Source organism: Hyaena hyaena, unplaced genomic scaffold (assembly GCF_003009895.1).
Source record: "Hyaena hyaena isolate Hyena2069 unplaced genomic scaffold, ASM300989v1 scaffold_1007, whole genome shotgun sequence".
NCBI lineage: Eukaryota > Metazoa > Chordata > Mammalia > Carnivora > Hyaenidae > Hyaena > Hyaena hyaena.
Window position 1 is genome coordinate 468,839 of NW_024081640.1, and position 22,369 is coordinate 491,207.

The 22,369-nt window shown below is 36.1% G+C and overlaps 1 protein-coding gene across 2 annotated transcripts in view; it reads right to left on the minus strand.

Annotated features, from left to right (window-relative positions):
- Positions 1-22,369, minus strand: part of PIK3C3 (phosphatidylinositol 3-kinase catalytic subunit type 3) — a 150,246-nt gene that overhangs the window by 127,072 nt on the left and 805 nt on the right. For both annotated transcript variants that reach the window (XM_039221755.1, XM_039221754.1), the window contains exons 2-4: positions 18,965-19,153; positions 13,836-13,979; positions 5,971-6,100 (exon numbers count right to left, since the gene is read on the minus strand). In XM_039221755.1, the coding sequence (XP_039077686.1) occupies positions 5,971-6,100; positions 13,836-13,979; positions 18,965-19,153 (463 nt within the window). The remainder of the gene's footprint in view (positions 1-5,970; positions 6,101-13,835; positions 13,980-18,964; positions 19,154-22,369) is intronic.

Below are 22,369 nucleotides of genomic sequence, written 5' to 3' on the forward strand. Positions count from 1 at the left end.
ATCTTAAAAACAGTTATAATGAATTAAAAAATGATCTAAATGAGGTGCAAAATAAAATGGAGATGGCCATAGCGTGGACTGAAGAGGCAGAAGTGAGAATAGGCAAATTAGAAATTAAAGTTATGGAAAAAGAAGCAGAGAAAAAGATAAAATGATCCTGGGTCATGAAAGATTAGAGAATGAATGATGCAATCAAACAGAACAATATGATAAGAATTCCAGGAGAAGAGACAGAAAGGGGTTGAAGGAGTACTTGAACAAAAATCAGAGCTGAGACTTCCCCAATGTGGGGAAGGAAACAGACACTGAAATACAAAAGGCACAAGGAACTCCCCTTTGACGTAACTTGAATCGATCTTCTGCAGGACATAACACAATGAAACTGGCAAAATACAAAGATAAAGAGAGAATTCTGAGAACAGCTAGGAATAAACAGGTCTTAACATACAAAAGTAGACACATAAGGGTAAGTAGCAGACCTATCTACAAAAACTTGGCAGGCCAGAAACAAATGGCAGGAAATCTTCACTGTGATGAACATGAAAAATATGCAGCCAAGAATCCTTTATCCAGCAAGCCTGTCATTAAGAACAGAAGAGATAAAGGTTTTCCCAAACAAACAAAAACTGAAGGAATTCATGACCACTAAACCAGTCCTACCAGAGATTCTAAGGAGGACTCTGAGAGTGAAATGTTGCAAGGAACACAAAGTACCAGAGACATCACTACATGCATGAAAACTACAGATAACACAATGACTCTAAACTCATATTTTTCAATAATAACACTGAATGTAAATGGATTAAATGCTCCAATCAAAAGACATAGGGTAGCAGAATGAATAAAAAAAAACAACAACAAAAAACAATACCCATCTATTTGCTGTCTTCATGAGACTCATTTTAGACCAGAGGACACGTTCAGATTGAAAGTGAGAGGGTGGAGAATTATCTATAATGCTACCGGAAGTCAAAAGAAAACTGGAGTAGCCATACTTATATCAGACTTATACACTTAAATCAGACAAACTAGACTTTAATAGCTGTAACAAGAGATGAAGAAGGGCATTATACAATAATTACAGGGTCTATCCATCAGGAAGAGCTAACAATTATAAACGTCTATGTACCGAATTCAGAGCTTCCAAATATATAAAACAATCACAAACATAAGCAACTTATTGATAGGAATGTGCTAATTGCAGGGGACTTTAATACCCCACTTACAGCAATGGATGGATCATCTAGACAGAGAATCAGTAAAGAAACAATGGCCCTGAATGGTACATTGGACAAAAGGAAATTGACAGATATATTTAGAACTCTATATCCCAAAACACTTTCTTCTCAAGTGCACATGGGTCATTCTCCAAGACAGAGCACATACTGGGTCACAAAGCAGCCCTCAATAAATATAAAAGAAGTGAGATCATACCATTTACACTTTCAGAATACAATGCTATGAAACTGGAAATCAACCACAGGAAAAAGTCTGCAAAACCTCCAAATGCATGGAGGTTAAGGAACATCCTACTAAAGAACAAATGAGTCAACCAGACAATTAGAGAAGAAATTTAAAAATATATGGAAACAAATGAAAATGAAAACCAAACCCTTTAGGATGCAGCAAAGGCAGTCCTAAGAGGAAAATACATCACAATCCAGGCCTATCTCAAGAAACAAGAAAAATTCCAAATATAAAATCTAGCAGCGCACCCAAAGGAACTAGAAGCAAAAGAGCAAAGACACCCCAAACCCAGCAGGAGAAATAATAAAGATCAGGGTAGAAATAAACTATACAGACTCCAAAAAAAACCCCAAAAACAAAACAAAACAAAACAAAAAAAAACAGTTGAACAGATCTATGAAACCAAGAGTTGGTTTTTTGAAAAAATAAACAAAATTGATAAACCTCTAGCCAGGTTTCCAGGCTTCTCAAAAAGAAAAGAGAAAGCACCCCAATAGATAAAATCACAAATGAAAAGGGATTTATTACAACCAATCCCTCAGAAATACAAGCAATTATCAGGGAATATATGAAAAATTATGCACCAACAACTGGACAACCTGGAAGAAATGGAAAAATTCCTAAACAGTCACACACTACCAAAACTGAAATGGGAAGAGATAGAAAAATTGAACAGACCCATAACTAGTGAAGAAACTGAAATCAGTTATCAAAAATCTCCCAACAATAAGAGTCCTGGACCAGATGGCTTCCCTGGGGAATTCTACCATATCTCTGAAGCAGAGTTAATACTTCTCAAGCTGTTCCAAAAATAAATATGGAAGGAAAACTTCTGGACTTATTCTATGAAGTCAGCATCACTTTGATTCCCAAACCAGACAGAGACCCAACAATAAAAGAGAACTACAGGCCAATATCCCTGATGAACATGGATGCAAAAATTCTCAACAAGATACTAGAAAATCAAATTCAATAGCATATAAAAAGAATTATTCACCATGATAAAGTAGGATACATTCCTAGATTGCAGGGCTGGTTCAATATTTGCAAATCAATCAATGTGATACATTACATTAACAAAAGAAAAGAACCATATGATCCTGTCAATTAATGCAGAAAAAGCATCTGACAAAATACAGCATTCTTTCTTAATAAAAACCTTCAAGAAACTTGGAATAGAAGGAACATACTCAAACATCATAAAAGCCATTTCTGAAAAGCCCACAGCTTATTTCATCCTCAATGGGGAAAAACTGAAAGCTTTCCCCTTGAGATAAGGAATATGACAGGGATGTCCACTCTCATCACTCTTGTTTAACATAGTGCTGGAAGTCCTAGCATCAGCAATCAGACAACGAAAGGAAATAAAAGGCATCCGAATTGGCAAAGAAGAAGTCAAACTTTCACTTTTCCCTGATGATATGATACTCTACATGGAAAACCCGACAGACTCCCCCAAATGTCTGCTTGAACTGATCCATGAATTCAGCAAAGTCACATTGTACAAAATCAACGTACAGAAATTGGTTGCATTTTTATATAGCAATAATGAAGCAAAAGAAAGAGAAATAAAGAAACTGATCCTACTCAAAATTGCACAAAAAATCATAAAATACCTAGGAATAAACCTAACCAAAGATGTAAAAAATTTGTATGCTGAAAACTTTAGAAAGCTTATGAAGGAAACTGAAGACACAAAGAAATGCAAAGACATTCCTGCTCATGGATTGGAAGAATAAATATTGTTAAGAATATTTACTACCCAAAGTAATCTACACAGTCAATGCATTCCCAATCAAAATTGCACCAGTATTCTTCTCAAAGCTGGAACAAACAATCCTAAAATTTGTATGGAGCCACAAAAGACCCTGAATAGCCAAAGTAATTTTGAAGAAGAAAATCAAAACAGGAGGCACAATCCCAGACTTTAGCCTCTACTACAAAGCTGTAATCATCAAAACAGTATGGTATTGGCACAAAAACAGACACATAGACCAATGGAATAGAATAGGGAACCCAGAATTGGACCCACAAGTGTATGGCAAACTAATCTTTGAAAAAACAGGAAAGAGTATCCAATGGAAAAAGACAGTGTTCTTCAACAAATGGTGCTGGGAGAACTGGACAGCAACATGCAGAAAAATGAAACTAGACCACTTTCTTGTATCATACATAAAAATAAACTCAAAATGGATGAAGGAGCTGAACAGGAAACAGGAAACCATCAAAACCGTTGATGAGAAAGCAGGAAACAACCTCCTTGACCTCAGCTGCAGCCAGCAAGTTCTTACTTGATGCATCTCCAAAGGCAAGGGAATTAAAAGCAAAAAGGAGCTGCTGGGACCTCATCAAGATAAAAAGCTTCTATACTGCAAAGAAAACAGTCAACAAAACTGACAGAATGGGAAAAGATAGTTGCAAATGACATATCGGATAAAGGGCTCGTATCCAAAATCTATAAGGAACTCACCAAACTCCACACTTGAAAAACAAATAATCCAGTGAAGAAATGGGCAGAAGACATGAATAGACACTTTTCCAAAGAAGACATCCAGATGCCCAACAGACACATGAAACTATGCTCATCATCACTCATCGTCAGGGAAATACAAATCAAAACCACACTGAGAGAAGGACACTTGTTGGGATGAGCACTGCGTGTTATATGAAAATCAACTTGACAATAAACTATAAAAGAAAAAAAATAAACAGAAACAGAAAAAATAGTAATTAAATGACCTTCTCCTCAAATAAATGAAAAAATAAATGAATAAATAAAACCACACTGAGATACCACCTCACACAGGTCAGAGTGGCTAAAATGAACAAATCAGAGACTACAGATGTTGGGGAGGATGTAGAGAAACAAAAACCCTCTTGCACTGTTGGTGGGAATGCAAATCGGTGCAGCCACTCTGGAAAACAGTGTCGAGGTACCTCAAAAAATTAACAATACAACTACCCTATGACCCAGCAATAGCACCGTTATGAATTTCCCCAAGGGATATAGGAGTGCTGATGCATAGGGGCACATGTACCCCAATGTTTATAGCAGCACTTGCAACAACAGCCAAATCATGGAAAGAGCCTAAATGTCCATTAACTGACCAATGGATCAAGAAGATGTGGTTTATCTATACAATGGAATACTACTTGGCAATGAGAAACAATGAAATCTGGCCATTTGCAGCAACTTGGATGCAACTGGAGGGTATTATGCTAAGTGAAATAAGTCAGTCAGAGAAAGATGGATATCATATATTCTCACTCATATATGGACCTTGAGAAACTTAACAGAAGACCATGGGGGAAGGGAAGGGGAAAAGAAAAAAAAGTTACAGAGAGGGAGGCGGCAAACCATAAGGGACCCTTAAATACTGAGAACAAACTGAGGGTTGATAGGAGGTGGTGAAGAGAGGAAAGTGGGTGATGGGCATTGAGGAGGGCTTGGGATGAGTACTGGGTGAAAACCAATTTCATATTTAATTCTATTAAAAAAAGGGAGAGTCTCTTAATAAAAGAATTATAAAAGGATCTTTAAATGGTATCTAGCATAGTGCTGTGTGAAGAAATATTCATCAAATAAGTTATACTGTTGTGATTTAAACACAGAATTGAGCCTAGTTTTTTCCTAAATGATAACATTACATTAAAACAATTTTTTAAAAAAAGGTAATAATTCATTCTGCTTACAAAAAAGGAGATGGGGAAGATGCGTGAGCAATTTAAATTAGCTAGTAATACAAGGAATTTTTACCTCCAAGCAACGTAAGAATCTGAAGCATGTAACACCTGCATCTTTAAGACTATATCACCAAAAAAAGAAAGTGGTTATCTTGAAAATATCACTGAAAGCTCCAGTTTCACATCTGACAGAATTACAAACACAAAGGGCTATGTATTATACAATTCTATTTTTTGATATGTCCAGAATAGGAAAATCCACAGAGATAAAAATAGATTAGTAGTTGCCAAGAACAAAAGAGCAGAGGGACCAGGGATTGACCACTAAGAGGTACAGTGCATGGTGACATATTTGATTTAAATGTTCTAAAATGAAATAGTGGTGTGAACTTTTAGTGAATTTACTAAAAACCACTGAACTGTACACTTTCTAAGGGTGAATTTTACAGTATGTGAATTATTATTTCAACACAATTCGTATTAAAAATTAAATTATGGGTGCCTCGGTGGCTCAGTCAGTTAATCAAGAGTCAGTCAGACTCTTGATTTCAGCTCAGGCCATGTTCTCACAGTTCCTGAGTTCGAGTCCTGTGTCAGGCTCTGCACTGCCAGTACTTGGGATCCGCTCTTTCCCTCTCTCTCTCTCTCTCTGCTCCTCCCATCTCTCCCTCCTTCCCTCCCTCCCTCTCTGTCTCTCAAAATAAAGAAAGAAACTTAAAAAAATGAAATTTAAATAAAAAAATAATCCAAGTCATAATGTCATTTATACTACAGTGGACATCACTCAGATTTCCACCTGATCCAAAGTCTCTTTTCTACCTTGGCAAGGCGGCTCATCTGATCTTCTGAGAGAGTACTGCTTGTTCTGCCAGGAGTTTTTGTGGGTTCTGATCCATCTGCTTCTACATTAGGCCAGACTTTCAAGTCGTGCATCCCTTGGCGAAACATGCTAGGCGAAAAGAGAGTGTTCAGGGTAGAAGTAAATTAATACAGTTCATTACAGGACATTTAGGTTCCTAAACAGAGAATTCAACACAGGAAAATGCATGCCCTCCTGCCAAGCTTGAAGTCTCCAGTGGGTTGTAAAGCAATTAACTAAGCAACTAAAATCCATGTTAACACTGTTTTTTTTACATGCCATTCTTTTCCCCTCCACACAGAACTATTTTTTATTTTTAAATGTTTTATTTATTTCTGAGAGAGAGAAAGAGAGAGAGAGCGTGAGCAGGGGAGGGTCAGAGAGAGAGGGAGATACAGAATCTGAAGCAGGCTCCAGGCTCTGAGCTAGCTGTCAGCACAGAGCCCAACATGGGGCTCAAACCCACGAACCGTGAGATCATAACCTGAGCCAAAGTCGGACGCTTAACTGGCTGAGCCACCCAGGTGACCCCCTCTACAGAGAACTATTAAGAAATCCTAAGTGAAGTAGAAAGAGAAAGTTCTGTAATGGGCCACACACACACTTCATCAGATCTGAGAATAATAGAGACCAAATTCCTATCTAATGAAAGAATATCACATTTATAATAACTGAAAACAAATTTAAATAATTACATAACTCTCTACTTTAAGTGACAATTCAACACAGCAGAAGGTGAATTCAAAATGCTGGGATCTGAATCCCAGTGGTGCCATCAACTACTACCTACATGACCTTGGGTATATTATCTAACCTCTGTCTCAGTTTTCTCACCTATAAAATAAGATTATAAAGAGTACCTGTATCTCAGAGTTGTGAGAAAAATTAAATAGATCAGTAGAAGTAAAAAGTACTTAGAACTATGCCTGCCACACAGTAAGTATTCAATAAATGTTAGCTATTATCATCCTTTCACTAGGTACAGGCTGATTTTTCTCCTGTCTTCTTTTGCACAAGAGATAGATCTGAAACAGAATACAACTGAAGATTCATATAAGAAAAAAGTCCCATGTCTACGAATCAGAGATTTAACATACAGCCAAAATTCAGTCTGAGCATGGTGATCCTGCTTTAAAGTGAAAAACTATACATATGATTAGTGATTGTCAAATTTTGTTCTAAAAGCTACCAAGAAGATCTAGAGTAAAGGTTGAATAAAGTTATAAAGGAGTGTTAGACAACTGTGTTTTAAATACGCTGTTAAGTCTCTGAGTGTTTTTTTCATGAGGGGATTAGAGATGTCCTTCTGTTAATGTGTTCTCTTTTTTTTAAGTGTTGTTTTTTTTAAACAAGACCTTTAAAACAACAGAAATTCTACTCAAAGAGCATCTTCCCAAAGCTCAAAGAGCAAGGTGATGATTGCAATGGAAAGAATAAGACTGGAAGTGAGTAGACAAGCCAAAAGCATTTTGCACACTCTCATATTTAATAATTTATTTTAAAATAAAGTACATTATGGGGTGCCTGGGTGTCGGTTAAGCGTCTGCCTTTGGCTCAGGTCATGATCTACAGTTCTTGAGTTCGAGCCTCACATCTGTCAGCATAGAGCCTGGAGCCTGCTTCAGATTCTGTGTCTCCCTCTCTCTCTGCCCCTCCCCAGCTTGTGCTCTGTCTCTGTCTCTCAAAAATGAATAAATATTTTTAAAAAATTAATAAAGTACATTAAATATATCAATACAGCATTTTGCCATCCTTAAAAACATTACACTTAACTGTAAAAGGCTTACATAAAATTTTCAAGCCATTATTATCATGTTCTGACTAATGGAAAATTTCTTCATGGATTTTCCCAGATAAAGATTCTCACTGATTATGTAATGTGTATAAGCAATGATGCCATGAACAAGGAGAATGGAATGACAAATGATAGCTACAAGCTCATAAGCATAATAAGATTAAGGTATGAGCATACTTGTTATAAGCTCTCTAAGGCTGGCAATAAACAGGTAACATCCAACAACCACGCAAACCTTACCTTATAGGCCCCCCAAAAAATGCACTGACTAGTTTTAAAGTATCAAAATTCTCAATATTTATCTACCATATTAAAGATCAAAAAGTTATATTACAAAAAAGCACATAGCCAGCCTTTTATAAAGTTCACTTTCCTTCAAATCAGGTATAGATTCAATATCACGCAGACCTGCTTAGTCTCTAAGAAACTGGGTACAGTGAAGCAATAATGCCACTTTAAATGAATATCCTTACATGTACCTTGAGAAACAGCAGAAGGCCTGCCTTCCTTCTCTCTACCTCTGTATCCCCCAGTGAATACTGTGACTGGCTGACTGTAACTAAATCAAAAATAAGTACATTTGGCAGGAAGTCAGTTTACTAAATGATTTAGGTACCTTGGGATGGATCTGGAGAGAAGATTTAAGGATACGGGATATGGAGGGAAGGGGTGATGCCAAGTGACTCAAATGATCAAGTGAACATATTACTTTCTTTTGACACTAATGGAACCTTTGCAGAGAGTTACACAGCCTCCAGGTGGCAAGCCAAAAGATGTTCAGAGCTTCATGTCCACTTGGGAAATTAAACCAAACAGGCAAGACAAAAGAAACAGCAGAGTGGGATCTCCTTCAGACTCCAGCGGAGGGCCCAGCAACAGCTGCTGCTGACACTCCAGCTCCCAGTGCCAAGCCACTACCACAGCCACTGCCCTGACTTCTGAATTCACATGTGGAAAAACATCTGCAAGAGAAATCTGCAGCCTGTTTATAGTTCTTTGCCAACTCAATCTACTGATCAATTCTTTTTTTAGCTACTTAGAAACCTCACAAGCTAAACTTTCAAAATGAGGACAATTAGTTATTCTAGCTGTATCTTAAGAGATGACTCTTTCAATTATTAATTATATATTCTCCAAGAAGCACTGCTTCAAACAGACTCAAGTATACAAAAAACAGACATTAGCAAATAGCAAGAGTTGACAGTCACAAGGTTCCCAATACTATAAGACAACTATCACCTTGCTTGAAGACCACTTCTTAAAAGCTACTGATAAGTCCTTATCAGGACTACTTAGGGGAAAAGGTGAGGAGCAACTGGGGTTACGTCATTGTTCAGGAAACATCTGAAGAAACTAGTCTAAAGCACAGCTTCCTTAAGTCACAAAAACCGTGGTGGCATATGAAATGATTTTTAATGGTAGGAAGAAAAAAAAATCTGCAGCAGCTTCCGGCTGAGGCCACCCAGAGGAGAGATGCTGCGCTCCCTCCTGAAATGTCAGCAGCAGCATGCAGAGAAGCAGCTGTGACCCCGCAGTACCAGTGGAGGTGTGCACCCTGCCACAGCACTGGGACATCCCGAGCAGCCACACACAAAGCTGCACACAGTCTAGTACCATGCCAGGAAATGCCAGGGCTTATATGCGGCACAACCCGGTTCACCTCAAGGAAAGGCCCCTTGAGAAAAAGGAATTATTTCAATTTCATAAAGTTTCTTATGCTTCCTTTTTCTGAGGTGAAGGTCAGGATAAATGTCAGCCTAGAGGGAACAGGAATAGTGATCCAGCTTTTCTTCATTCATTCCCCACTGTTCAAAATATCCAGAAACCTCTACTGAAATCTGATGTTATCATTTGGCTAACTAACATACAACCACAAAGGAGGTGGACTGGTTAATAAAGAATACGTTGACGTAAAATCTTATCTTTTACCTTTAATTAAGTGACTGTGAGCTGAATATCCCCTTGTATCTAACTAGGCACAAAAAGAACCATTCCAATTAAAGAAGGACTTTTTCTATAGGCATTATTTACATATTTTGCAAATCAAATACATTTACTATAATTTATATTTCACTGCAGTTTTTCCTTCATTTCCAAAATTTCATAACATATTCTCATTGTATTTATCACTGCCCATCAATGTTAAATAATACTTGCTTTCCATGCATATTAGAGATAATACCTTTCTTCTTTCAACCACATGAAAGTTAAAAAAAAAAAAAAGAGCAAATTCAGATAATCAAGTAGAGACACTCAATACAGACATAAGGCAGGAATTCTAAATGTAGTAAATCAAGGAGTCCTATTTGAGAAACCCTGCTCTAAGCAAGGGAGTTTCACAGAGTCAGTACCGCTCTCCAGCACATTTCATTTGCACCTGACATCTCATGTGTTCAGGACATGGAGGGACAGCATGACCTAGTGTCCAATAAAGAGTTATGAAAAAATAGAGGGCTCTCCAAGATTCAAAGCTTTAATTTACTTAGTATCAGGAAAATGAATTGAAGTTTAACTCCCACCAATTGCTACCACTACCTTCATGGAAATATTTGGGGTTTAATTATTTCTTAAAGTACAACAAATATCACTGACTTATGTTCCAGGCACATTTCCATCATAATTTGGATGGGAGGTAAAGGAATGCTTCTCTTACTACTTCTCACATAGAACTACAAATCAAGCGGGCAACAGGATGAAAGAAAAAAAGAAACTTTGCAAACACCTGCTGGCATAAGACCTACAAGTAGACTATTATAAAAAAGTTAATGCATCGTTTCCTAAATGTGATCCACAGGCCACAGAATCACTCAGGATCCTGCTTACTAAAAATGCCAAATCTTGGGCCCTGCCACACCCTTACTAAATTAATGAGAACACAGGAAGATGTTTGTCTAGTGAGCTTACCAGATGCTTCGTATTCATAGGCTGATTACTACTGACTTCATGTACTTTTCAAAAACTTGCCAAAAGCCAAGTAAAACTGGGTCACAAATGTTGATTTGAGAATGAGTTTGTTTGGCTTTAGGCAGTTCATTTCACTGCACTTATGTGAAAATTTCGGTTGTTTCATACTTAACATCTACTTACATTGTCTCCTGAAACTATATCCTAAGGTCATCTAAAATGCAGAGGTGTACTAAAAGAGGTGCTTTTATGGCAAAACCTCCAACTGATATTCCAGAAGGTAAACCACTTATAAAGAGGTCAGGAGGAAAAACCAAGAGGTGTATCTGGTTGTCTCTCAAGAACCACAACCACACAGTAAGAGTAATCAACTGTTGTGCACTTTTTTACTCTGTGACAAGCAAACCTCACCCTAGTAGGGAACAGTGAAAAAAAAAAACACTCTAGAAAAGGAAGAATACTGACTTAGTGATATGTCCATTCTAACATAACATGCTATCTTACCCATACTGTATGTAATGTATCAGACTATGTCTAAATTTGTTCTTTCATGGATTTCAATAATAAATCCCTTTAATAATTACATTAAACTAAAATATACTTTCTCATTATAAGCAACCAAGGTATTCTAAATGAAATTACACCTAGATTTTATTCATGAGTTGAAGACTTTCTGACACACCCTATTCCTGGATGGCAAAATTCAATATTACAAAGGAGTCAATTCTCTCTTTTAATTAACATACCTAATTCAATATGATTTTCTAACAAAATAACAATGAACATTTTTTATTTGAGGAAATATTAAAATTTATCTAACAAAACAGGGTATATCCATAGAAATTATAAAAAGAAGGCAAATAAGGAAAATGATCTCCATCTAGTATTAAAACATTTTATAATAATATTCAAAACTAACAGAATAGTTCAGAAATGTTATAGCTCATATTTACTGAACACTTTAATTATGTGTCTTCAGTAATTTATCATCATAAACTGTAAGATAAATAATATTGTTATATCATTTTAGAAATGAGGAAACTGAGGTATCAGGAGATTAAATAACTTGGCCAAGGTACAAAATTATTAAACAAAGGAGCCAGGATTTGAAACCAAATAACCTAGTTCTACATACTGCATCCCTAACCACCACCATATGATAGATTACACTGTTTCTCTTAGACTTCAACACTTCAACACATGACAAATTTAATATGTAAGGGTACCATTTCAAAATATTTAGAAACAATGGCTAATTTAATAAATAGTGTTAAGACATATAAGTTGCCATTTGTTGGTCTTCTGGTTTCTTTAAGTTGATTCTCAGTACATCACCTCTTTCAGAAAGTGATTTTAGACGAATCAAAAACTTAAATAAGGATTGAAATCATAAGAAGAAATCTTTTTTAAAAATAGAAAAGGACTGAGGTGCTTGGGTGCCTCAGCTGGTTGAGCATCTGATTTTGTCTAGGTCATGATCTCACAGCCTGTGGGTTCGAGACCCATGTCAGGCTCTGGGCTGACAGCTCAGAAGCTGGAGCCTGTTTCAGATTCTGTGTCTCCCTCTCTCTCTGTGCCCACTCACAGTCTCTCTCTCTCTCTCTCTCAAAAAATAAACATTAAAAAAATTTTCTAAGTAAAAAAATAAATAAAAATTAAAAAGGACTTTCTAAAACAATTCATAAGCCATAAAGGCTGATCAATTCAACATTATAATTTAAGACTCATGAACAGCAAACAAATATATACGAATTCAAAAAAAGTCAAACAGGAAACAGTATTTGTAACATGCGACATGCAAATGGCTAATTTCATTGCTCTATAATGGCCCCCTATACATTAATAAGAAAAACGGCAACTCAAAAAGAAAACAGAATTTTATGGCATGTGAATTATATTTCAATTTTTTAAAAAATAGGTGAAGGACATCAAAAAGCAATTCACAGAAACACACACCAATACTAAACAAACATATCAAAATACAATCATCTTCATTTACATGTAATGATGTGAAAGTTAATTCAGGCAATAACATTGTCTGACTTTAAAATCAACACAAATTAATAAGTTTGATAATACTTAGATTATGTTCTCTACCATTTTGCATTGAAAAGAAATAATTTTTCAGAGATTCCAGTTCTGGGGTGGAAAACTGCCCAATGAGCCTGAGCCTGAAATAGTTTGTCAACCAGAAAGCACAGAAGCTACCCATGACTACTGAAGTACTGTCACAAAACCATGGGATAAGCTTGAAGGGGCTATTACTGACCAAAAATGGGAGTTTTTGAACATTATAAAGACTAAAGAGAGAAATTAATTAAAATGTTTCAAAAATGTTTAAGACTAAAAGTTCATGACAAAACTTAAAAACAAAAAGGAGAAAAAACTTCAACGTCAAACAGACAAGTTATCAGAACACCAACTCATTTTTAAAACTGGTAAAGGGGAAAAATGTGAACATTCACCTGCCTTTCCTATATGCATTGTATACCAAGGTAACTCAATAACTGATGAAAGACCATGTTGTTTAGAGGAAAATCCCAATTAATGAACACAAAAAGAATAATAGACTATTACCAATTCTCTAGAGATAGTGTTCCCTCTGTTCCAGGAAGAAAAAGAGAAAGAAAAAAATACCTTTTCACAATTATGCTTTTGTTACTGTTGTTGTTTTACAACAAACTTCTATTATCTGTAAACTTTTAAAAACTGAGTTGACAACTTTTCTATTATAATCACTATTATTATTAGTGAGTTTGTGCTTTTTAACTCTGCTTATTGCCCTGTCACTGCAAAAAAATGGTTTAACAATGCAGTTATAGTATATATCAAAGAACCTCTTATTCTAGCAAAATTCTAGTTTCTAATGACTATTTTCAAATAGAAATCGTATTACCAATCACGTATAGTATAGTAACATAAGTTGTACTTCTTAATTAATCTACCTGCATATCCCATAGGAAACATATGTCAAATTCAGTCGCAAGAATGAAGGAATCATGTGTACCAAATAGGTTTCTACTTCCTAGGACACAGAGAACCAGAGTGGGTACAAACTATTAAAGCTCTTCTGAAAAGAAAAGCTCTCCCAACATTCCTAAAAGATTAGAAGAGAAGAATGCTTACCCATATTTTCCAAAGAGCGAAACCGTTGTTCCTCCCACAGGCACTGCCTTCCCTGGTCCATATACATCCCATATAGTGAGGGCCACTTGCGCATTCCTGGGCAAGTCCGGGTATTTTACAGGCAGTTTGAGCCATTCATTCCAGCTATAAAAATAAAGTCAACATAAACATAAAGCTAAGGAAATAAAGTCTGTATGTGTGTGTTTGTGTGTGTGTGTGTGTGTGTGTGTGTGTGTGTGTGTGTGAGAACTTCCTTTTAAATTAACAAACCATACAAAAAGATTTGTCCAGAGAAAATGTTCCAAAGGATTAGGTTGGTAGTACAAAAAATGTGACACTTACCTCAATTATGAAATAGTCAACTTCAATTTTAAATACAGAATAAATGAAAAAAAAATTGAAAACCCACGCTCATAAAAATTAACACTGATAAATTCTTTAATCAAGAAATTCAGATAATATCACTGAGACACAAGGAAGGTGATAATGGCTAATAAAAATCTGGTAAAACACAAACATGTTGGAACCAAACTTGTTTTGAACCAAAGTTTGATTACCTATAAGCATTTTCCAGAACACAGTTTTTTAAAGAGAAAAAACTCAGAATTAATTCAAAATGCTACTGAGGATAATATGGTCCTATATTATCCAACAGTACCTCAACAAAGCAGAAAAAAACAAAACAAAACCTTAAAGAGGTCAAAGTAAACTATCCACTACCTCCCTAACATGAAGTTACCAGACTGCTCTGGACAGACGTGTGACAATTGTTTATATACTTTTCTGTTCCTCAAGTTATTTCATCAATACTGATAATGCATAGCTATCAGGCTTCTTATGCTTTTAAAGCATAACTATATATATGATTATAAAGAATGTTCATTCTTAATGATTTAGTAATGATAGCACAGCTTTTTTTTTTTACTTTCTATTTATCCCTGCAAATTTTCTCGTGCATTCAAACTTCATACTGAATCTATTTGATAATTTCAACTCCCTTAAACAACAGATGGCTTTTAAAATCTCTAAAGAAAATTATGTAAACAATACACAAAGTAATACCCAGCAGACACATAGAACTGTTTCCCTCTGTTTACTCAAAATTATTCTGTTTACTCAAAATTATTATCAAAGGGGCATTTCCCAGTCTAGGTCAAACACATGTGCATCAGTAAGAAATTGAACAGAATTTTCAAAATCTTAAAGGACAAATAAATCATTTATACCCACCACATAAATTCAAGGATCTGCAGGAAAATTAGACATGACTATCAACTGAAAGGAGAATCAAGTCATTAAATCCTTTTCTTCTATGAAGAAGTTAAAAAAAAAATCACCTCTGAAAAAAGCCTTTCTTAAAAAAGCCATTCTTCACTAGATAAGCTTCAGAACTAAATGAATTTATTTAATTACTATATACAAGGTGGGACTAGCTGTAAATACTAAGTAGTGTCATCTTGTGCCAAGGGAAAAAAACACAAACCAACTTGACAATAAACTGAAAAAAAATTTTTTAAAAACTTTAAAAAAACCACAAAGATTAACCAACACAGGCTCAGGATAGAAAAATCAGCAACAATATCCAAAATGAACTATGAAAATTCTGACCTCTATATTCTGTCCTTTGACTAGAAGACGATATCCATGACCAAGCAATCATCAAACCTTTTGCCATCCAAAAACACCCCTCCAAACCTTTTTAAAATCAAACTACACTTTCACCTGCTTTATATACTGGACTTCTGCAGAAGAGTTCTTTTGAAGAAAATCAATCTGCAGATATAATACTGTTTCAAAACCCTAGATATTTAGAAATTATGGAAAGATCTGATCAGACATCAAAAAGATATGAATTCTGAACATGATTTTGTTCTCTCCCTCTTAGTGCATCATGCCTTCCACAGGCCCCAACCCTCACTGAGCCAGAGACTAAATCTACTTGGCAAACATTTCAAGATTGTAAAGCCTGATTCTGGATGGCTGGATTCTCACCACCCCACATACCACTGTACTAACCTTCTAGTCTGATCAGTGCACTCCTGAATCCTACTGTTGTTATTTCTGAATTATATTAGATTATCAGTCTATATTTCTCTCTCTGAAGTCATGTTATATCCTTTGTGGGACAGGACAGAATGTAAATAAAAAAAAAAAAGATTTAAACCACTTGCCTACAGAATAATATTTACATATAAAACATGGATATCAGCAGTATTTCACACAAATGACAACCCTATTTAAATGTAACTAAAGTACAAGTATTCCTCACTATGGACATGATAGGAGAAGACAGAATAGACTTGGATAAATTTTGGATGAATCCTCACTATTTGAACTCTTACAACTCACTATCAGAATCTCAAAAATCAGATTCAGATCATTTGGAATCTCAACAAAACTACTGTCCAAAATTATGGGAATGCGAAATTTTACATTGCAAGAGATCCTTTTATAGCAAATTATTTTTCCTACAGTTTGCACATTATTTCTTTTATAAGTAAGTATATAGAAGATGACTGTGAAAAGTTTGCCCTCATGCATTTTAGGAGGACAACTTTTGGTTTGATAAACTGTAAAAAACTCAATTCTCAAATACCAAAGAGCAGGATGTACAATATCTACAAATGTCTTTCCCGAGCCAAAAGAATATATTCAAAAGAAACAAACAAAACAAACAAAACGCCTATCCTATTAACCTAACATGGGTATTTTCTCAAGCTATTTCCTACACAGATGTTTTGAACATTGCAATTTAAAAAAAAAAAAAAAAAGGAGCCATGGGTCACCTGGGTGGCTTAGTCAGTAAACTGTCCAACTTGACTCAGGTCATGATCTTGTGGTTCCTGAGTTTGAGCCCTGCGTCAAGCTCTGTGCTGATAGTTCTCAGAGCCTGAAGCCTGCTTCAGATTCCGTGTCTCCTTCTCTCCCTATTTCTCCCCCACTCACTCTCTCTCTCAAAAATAAATAAACATTAAAAAAAATTTTTTTAAAAGGAGCCACTTTAATTATTCTGCAGTACTTTATTAAGTAATCATAATTTTAAAAAATACAAAAAAAATTCAAACTTCAGGAGAGTGAATATGGCAGTTTTTATATCTTTCAACAATACATAACACCTAAAAAAGTGGAGAGAGGAGTTGACAAATGGGAAGAGAAGACTTTAATCTCCCTGTAAGTGGGAATTTGCTTTTTCTCTAATTTTCTTTATTGTCCTGGCATAACCACTATACAATTGCCCTCACAAAGAAAAGTAGAATTCACCATAAATGTTGATGGTCTAAACCTAATTTGTAGTTTTAAGTCTTTTTTGAAGTTACATGCCACCTCAAAAAAACTAATACAAGCTTTGAACTCTGTCCCTGTAAAAATGCACAAGATATAAAATTCTCCATACAATCTCAGGATTTTGTAGAATTTCTGATTCCAGTTTAAAAATCTGATATAATTAAGAAATCCTGGTCCATTGTTTTAGATGTAATTATGTACTATAATTACGTACTGTAGTTTTGTTTAAAAAAAAGAAATACACAAACGGGTGCCTGGGTGGCTCAGTCAGTTAAGCTTCTGACTCTTGATTTCAGCCCAAGTCATGATCTCAGTGAGATCAAGTCCTGAGTCCACGCTGGGCATGGAGCCTGCTCAAGATTCTCCATCTCCCTCTGCCCTTCCCTTCCATGCACATTTTCTCTCTCAAAAAAAAACAAAAACAAACAAAAAAACACACACAGAAATACAGTTAAAATGATAAAATACCTGGAATATGCTTTAAAATAACTGTGGATATAGATGAAACACAATTGGCTTTGATTTTGTAATTATCAAAGCTAGATGATGGGGTCTTGGAAGTTCATTATATTATTTTCTCTACATTTGCAGGTTTCCAATTTTCCAAAATAACAACTATATACATATATATACTTGAATGTGCTCATGTGTGTTTGTCCACAGAAGGACTACTACAGAAATTACACTACTAAAATAGTTGGTTTCAATGAAGCCAGATCACTAGAGCTCAGGCCTCTGCTCTGCTCTCTCTGAAAAACCCTTCTCAGCTGACTAGACCACACTTGGTAAACACAGGGTTGTACCCTCAACCTGGTAGTCCATTTGGTCACATCTTGTCTTCATAAACACTGTGGGCATAAGCTTCTTCCTGAAGAGGCACACAACTTGTATATCCTGCATGGAGCCCACAAGGATGCTGAATAACCCTCATAGGCAGAACAACAAAACTGTACCATACAGTCTATCAAATAAGAGGCAAGAGTTTGAGTTCAGGACCCACAACAGTGTTCTGGAAAAACAGGAACTTCATGTTCACTATATTTACCTTGCAACCCAACAATGGTTTGCTAATGTATCATGCTCAGTAAACTATGAATTTTTTTAAGTTAGTTTCATATTTAAAATAATCATAAAAACCTGATCCGAATAGATGACAACAGATCTCTCTGAAAATCTGAGCTCCAAACATCAGGTTGGACTACATTTCAGACTATTCAGAGGTGTTCATGTATTCAGAGCATAGAGAGGCAGAATATTTAAAGGATGTTACACACGTATTTTTGTTTTTTGTTTTTTTTTTTAATTTATTTATTTATTTATTTATTTTAATGTTTTATTTATTTCTAGGAGAGAGAGAGAGAGAGAGACAACGTGAGCAGGGGAGGGTCAGAGAGAGAGGGAGTCACAGACTGAAACAGACTCCAGGCTCTGAGCTGGCAGTCAGCACAGAGCCCGATGCGGGGCTCGAACCCACGAACCGCGAGATCATGACCCAAGCGAAAGTCGGACGCTTAACCGACTAAGCCACCCAGGCGCCCCATACACACGTATTTTTGATTTGGCTCATTTTGTGAATCAGTCAAGTAGTTATAAAAATATACCAATATACTGAATACAAACACACATTCACTTGTATCAAAATTGTACTTACAATATTATTATATATGATATTTTATTCCATCTGAGGAGGCTACTGATTTAAACTATTAGATCAATGCTTATAGGTATTAAGTACAATTTTTTTTTTGAATTTCCTCTTTAATCCCTACCAAATCATACTTGGCGCATCTATAACGAAATGGAAGAATAGTCTGGAACCCACCATATGCAAGACAACAACTTACTTCCATCTTGTACTAAATGCTTTGTAGGATGTTCTCACTGGCAAGGCCAGAGGCTTTCCTTCTGCAAAAACTTGACAAGTAACATAGAGATCAGAACACGTCTCCTGGTATAGTCCTGAAAACTTCAACATTGGGTCTTCTAGAACAGCTTTATAACTCTTTTGTTCTCTCTTCCCTTCCAAACTTCCTCTGAAAGTATAAGAATAATAATACTTATAGACATTTTATAAACATATACAGAACAAACACTAAAAATAGTTTATATTTATATCATAATAACCTTCTGGTATCTCAACATTTTCCTGTATATAAAATTAAAGTCACTTTTACATCTTTTAAAAGTCTCTTACAATCCCAACGTATCTAAGATCATTCTAATCTTCATCAACATATACCTCTATTTTAGGCTTTTACTTAATTTTAAATTCTGTCATCAACTCTTGATCTACCTTCTAGACATCAACAGTTTTCCAGGCCTTAATTTCACTTTATTAATTTCAAGCTAAGGACTTGTTCATATATTCGTTCAACAAACATTCACTGTACTGGGCACAGACTTCCAGAAATGGTAGATGACATAAAAAATACAGTGTTATAAAAAAATGTTAAGTCTTTGCTTCCACTTACTTGTAACTGTATATTCTTTCATTACTCTTTCAATTTTTGTTACAATGTAACAAAACAAAAATTTTATATAACATATGTATAACACATATATAATACATATAAATATATTATCTGATCATATTAAATTAAAAAATATAGTTAGAAGTCATAAAAGAGGGGCACCTGGGTGGCTGAGTCCAACTGTGGCTCAGGTCACGATCTCACGGTCTGTGAGTTCGAGCCCCACATCAGGCTCTGTGCCAACAACTCAGAGCCTGGAGCCTGCTTCAGATTTTGTGTCTCCCACTCTCTCTCTGCCCTTTCCCTACATGCACTCTCTCTCAAAAATAAAATAAAAACAGGGGCGCCTGGGTGGCTTAGTCGGTTAAGCGTCCAACTTTCGCTTAGGTCATGATCTCGCGGTTCGTGGGTTCGAGCCCCGCATCGGGCTCTGTGCTGGCTACCAGCTCAGAGCCTGGAGCCTGTTTCAGTCTGTGACTCCCTCTCTCTCTGACCCTCCCCTGCTCACGCTGTCTCTCTCTCTCCTAGAAATAAATAAAATATTAAAAAAATAAATAAATAAAATAAAATAAAAACATAAACAAAAAATGTTTTAAAAAAGAAGTTATAAAAGAAACGCAGAGACATTAAAAAAGAGGTAGGGACATTTCTTGGACATCAAGATTATGTCAAATATTGTGCCTAGCATTTTATATACTCCTTATTACTTCTCACTCTTTTCTCATTTTGTAAATAATGAAGCAGAGGGGTGCCTGGGTGGCTTAGTCGGTTAAGCGTCCGACTTTCCGACTTTCGCTTAGGTCATGATCTCGCGGTTTGTGGTTTCGAGCCCCGCGTAGGGCTCTGTGCTGACTGCCAGCTCGGAGCCTGGAGCCTGTTTCAGTCTGTGACTCCCTCTCTCTCTGACCCTCCCCTGCTCACGCTGTCTCTCTCTCCTAGAAATAAAAAAAATAAAAAATAATGAAGCAGAGACTCAGAGATCAAGCTCATTATTCAAGAAAACAAAGTAACACAGCTTAGAATAAAAACCAGGGCAGAAGAGGCCAAAGCCAGCCAATGTCCTTCCTACTACAGAAAGATAACTCAAAAAGTCTCAGGACCACCTAACCTTGCTTGGGAGCAAGAGCTTAGTATCCCAGACAGATGTCTGAAATGAGCCACCAAACAATATATAGGAGATGAGAACCAAAAGGTAAGGAGTCATCCCAGAAGAAAGAAATCACCATATACAGAGGCAAAGAGGCAAGATGGTATGTTTGGGGAACTACATATATAGTTTGGTATAGCTAAAGCATAAAGCTCACACGGCAAAGAAGGATCTAGAGATGAGAATGAAAAGTAGGTATAAAATGAAGCTAGGTGGGGGTCCCTGGGTGGCTCAGTCGGTTAAGCGTCTGACTTCAACTCAAGTCATGATCTCACCTTGTGGGTTTGAGCCCCATGTCAGGCTCTGTGCTGATAGCTCAGAGCCTGGAGCCTGCTTCGGATTCTGTGTCTCCCTCTCTCTCTCTGCACCTCCCCTGCTCACACTGTTTCTCTCTCTCTCAGAAATAAATAAAACATCAAAAAAAAATTTAATGATGCTAGGTAGACACCATATTCAGCACAGTGCCTGACATAAAGTGAACATTGAAAAATCTGTTAAATGAATGATCTGAAGTGAGAGTAAGTCAGTCAGATTTCAACTTTTCGCAGCAATATAAGAACATAATGGAGAGAAGGGACTGAAGTTTGGATCAAAGATATGGGGCAGGTAGATTTAAGACAATTTGTGAATGATTCAACAGAGACGGTAAGAGAGGGGTGTGTGCAGAACTCCAAAGTTTTCTGTCTTAACCAACTTGCTGAATGATGTCAGCAATCTCCAAAATAAGGGAGACAATACAGGAAGAGTAGAGTTAGAGAAGGAGGCTAATGATGTGCCAGTTTCAGACAAGCTGCTTTTGAAGTGCTTTGGCGCATCCAAAGTGACCATGTCTCACAGGTGGTTTGATATCTAAATACAGCGCTAAGAAAGGAGACATCAAAGTGCAACTTGTTATTAAAACTGTAGCATTGAAATTAAAAGCCTGGGGAGAACAAAATAAAGAATTCACTATTCTCTGATTATATGATTCTAATTTGATACTTCCTGCCCCCCAATAACCAACAGTGGCAGTCTGAAAAGCTGAAAGACGGTACTGAACTTTGTCAAACTTCTAATTTATGCTTTATCATTGTCTCAAAATACCCAGTGTGTGTCTGTTAATAACATGCCAGTTTTGTTTTTGTTTTGTTTTTTACTTTTCTTCTTTCCTTCTAACAGTCAAAAATTTCAAAAAATTCATTCAGATGTCCAGTAAATACTCAGACATAGGAGACTGAAAGAAAGCCCTTTACCAAATGATAATATAGTCCTGCATAAGCAACTAGTGCTACATGCTGCAGAAAATTCCTGAAATAGGTGTGCAAATTACTTTACAAAGTACAATTTGGTTGCTGAATTGTTATTTTTATTACCACTACCAGATGGAGAGTAAAAAGATCAGAGTCTGAAGTAACTTGTGAAAATAAAAAGGAAACAATTCTTCAAAGGTGCATCTGACAGCTGAGAAAATGTATTCATTGCATGTATGCAGCCCTTTCCCAGAGGCACATTAGATGAATACTGAATAAACATATTATGAATGATGATATGATTCATAATTTATGATAGGTTTCACATATGAAAATACATCTATAAGACTGCCTTAAAATGGACATAATTTCCAACTCAGTGCTTCCAGTCCCCAGTCTCGG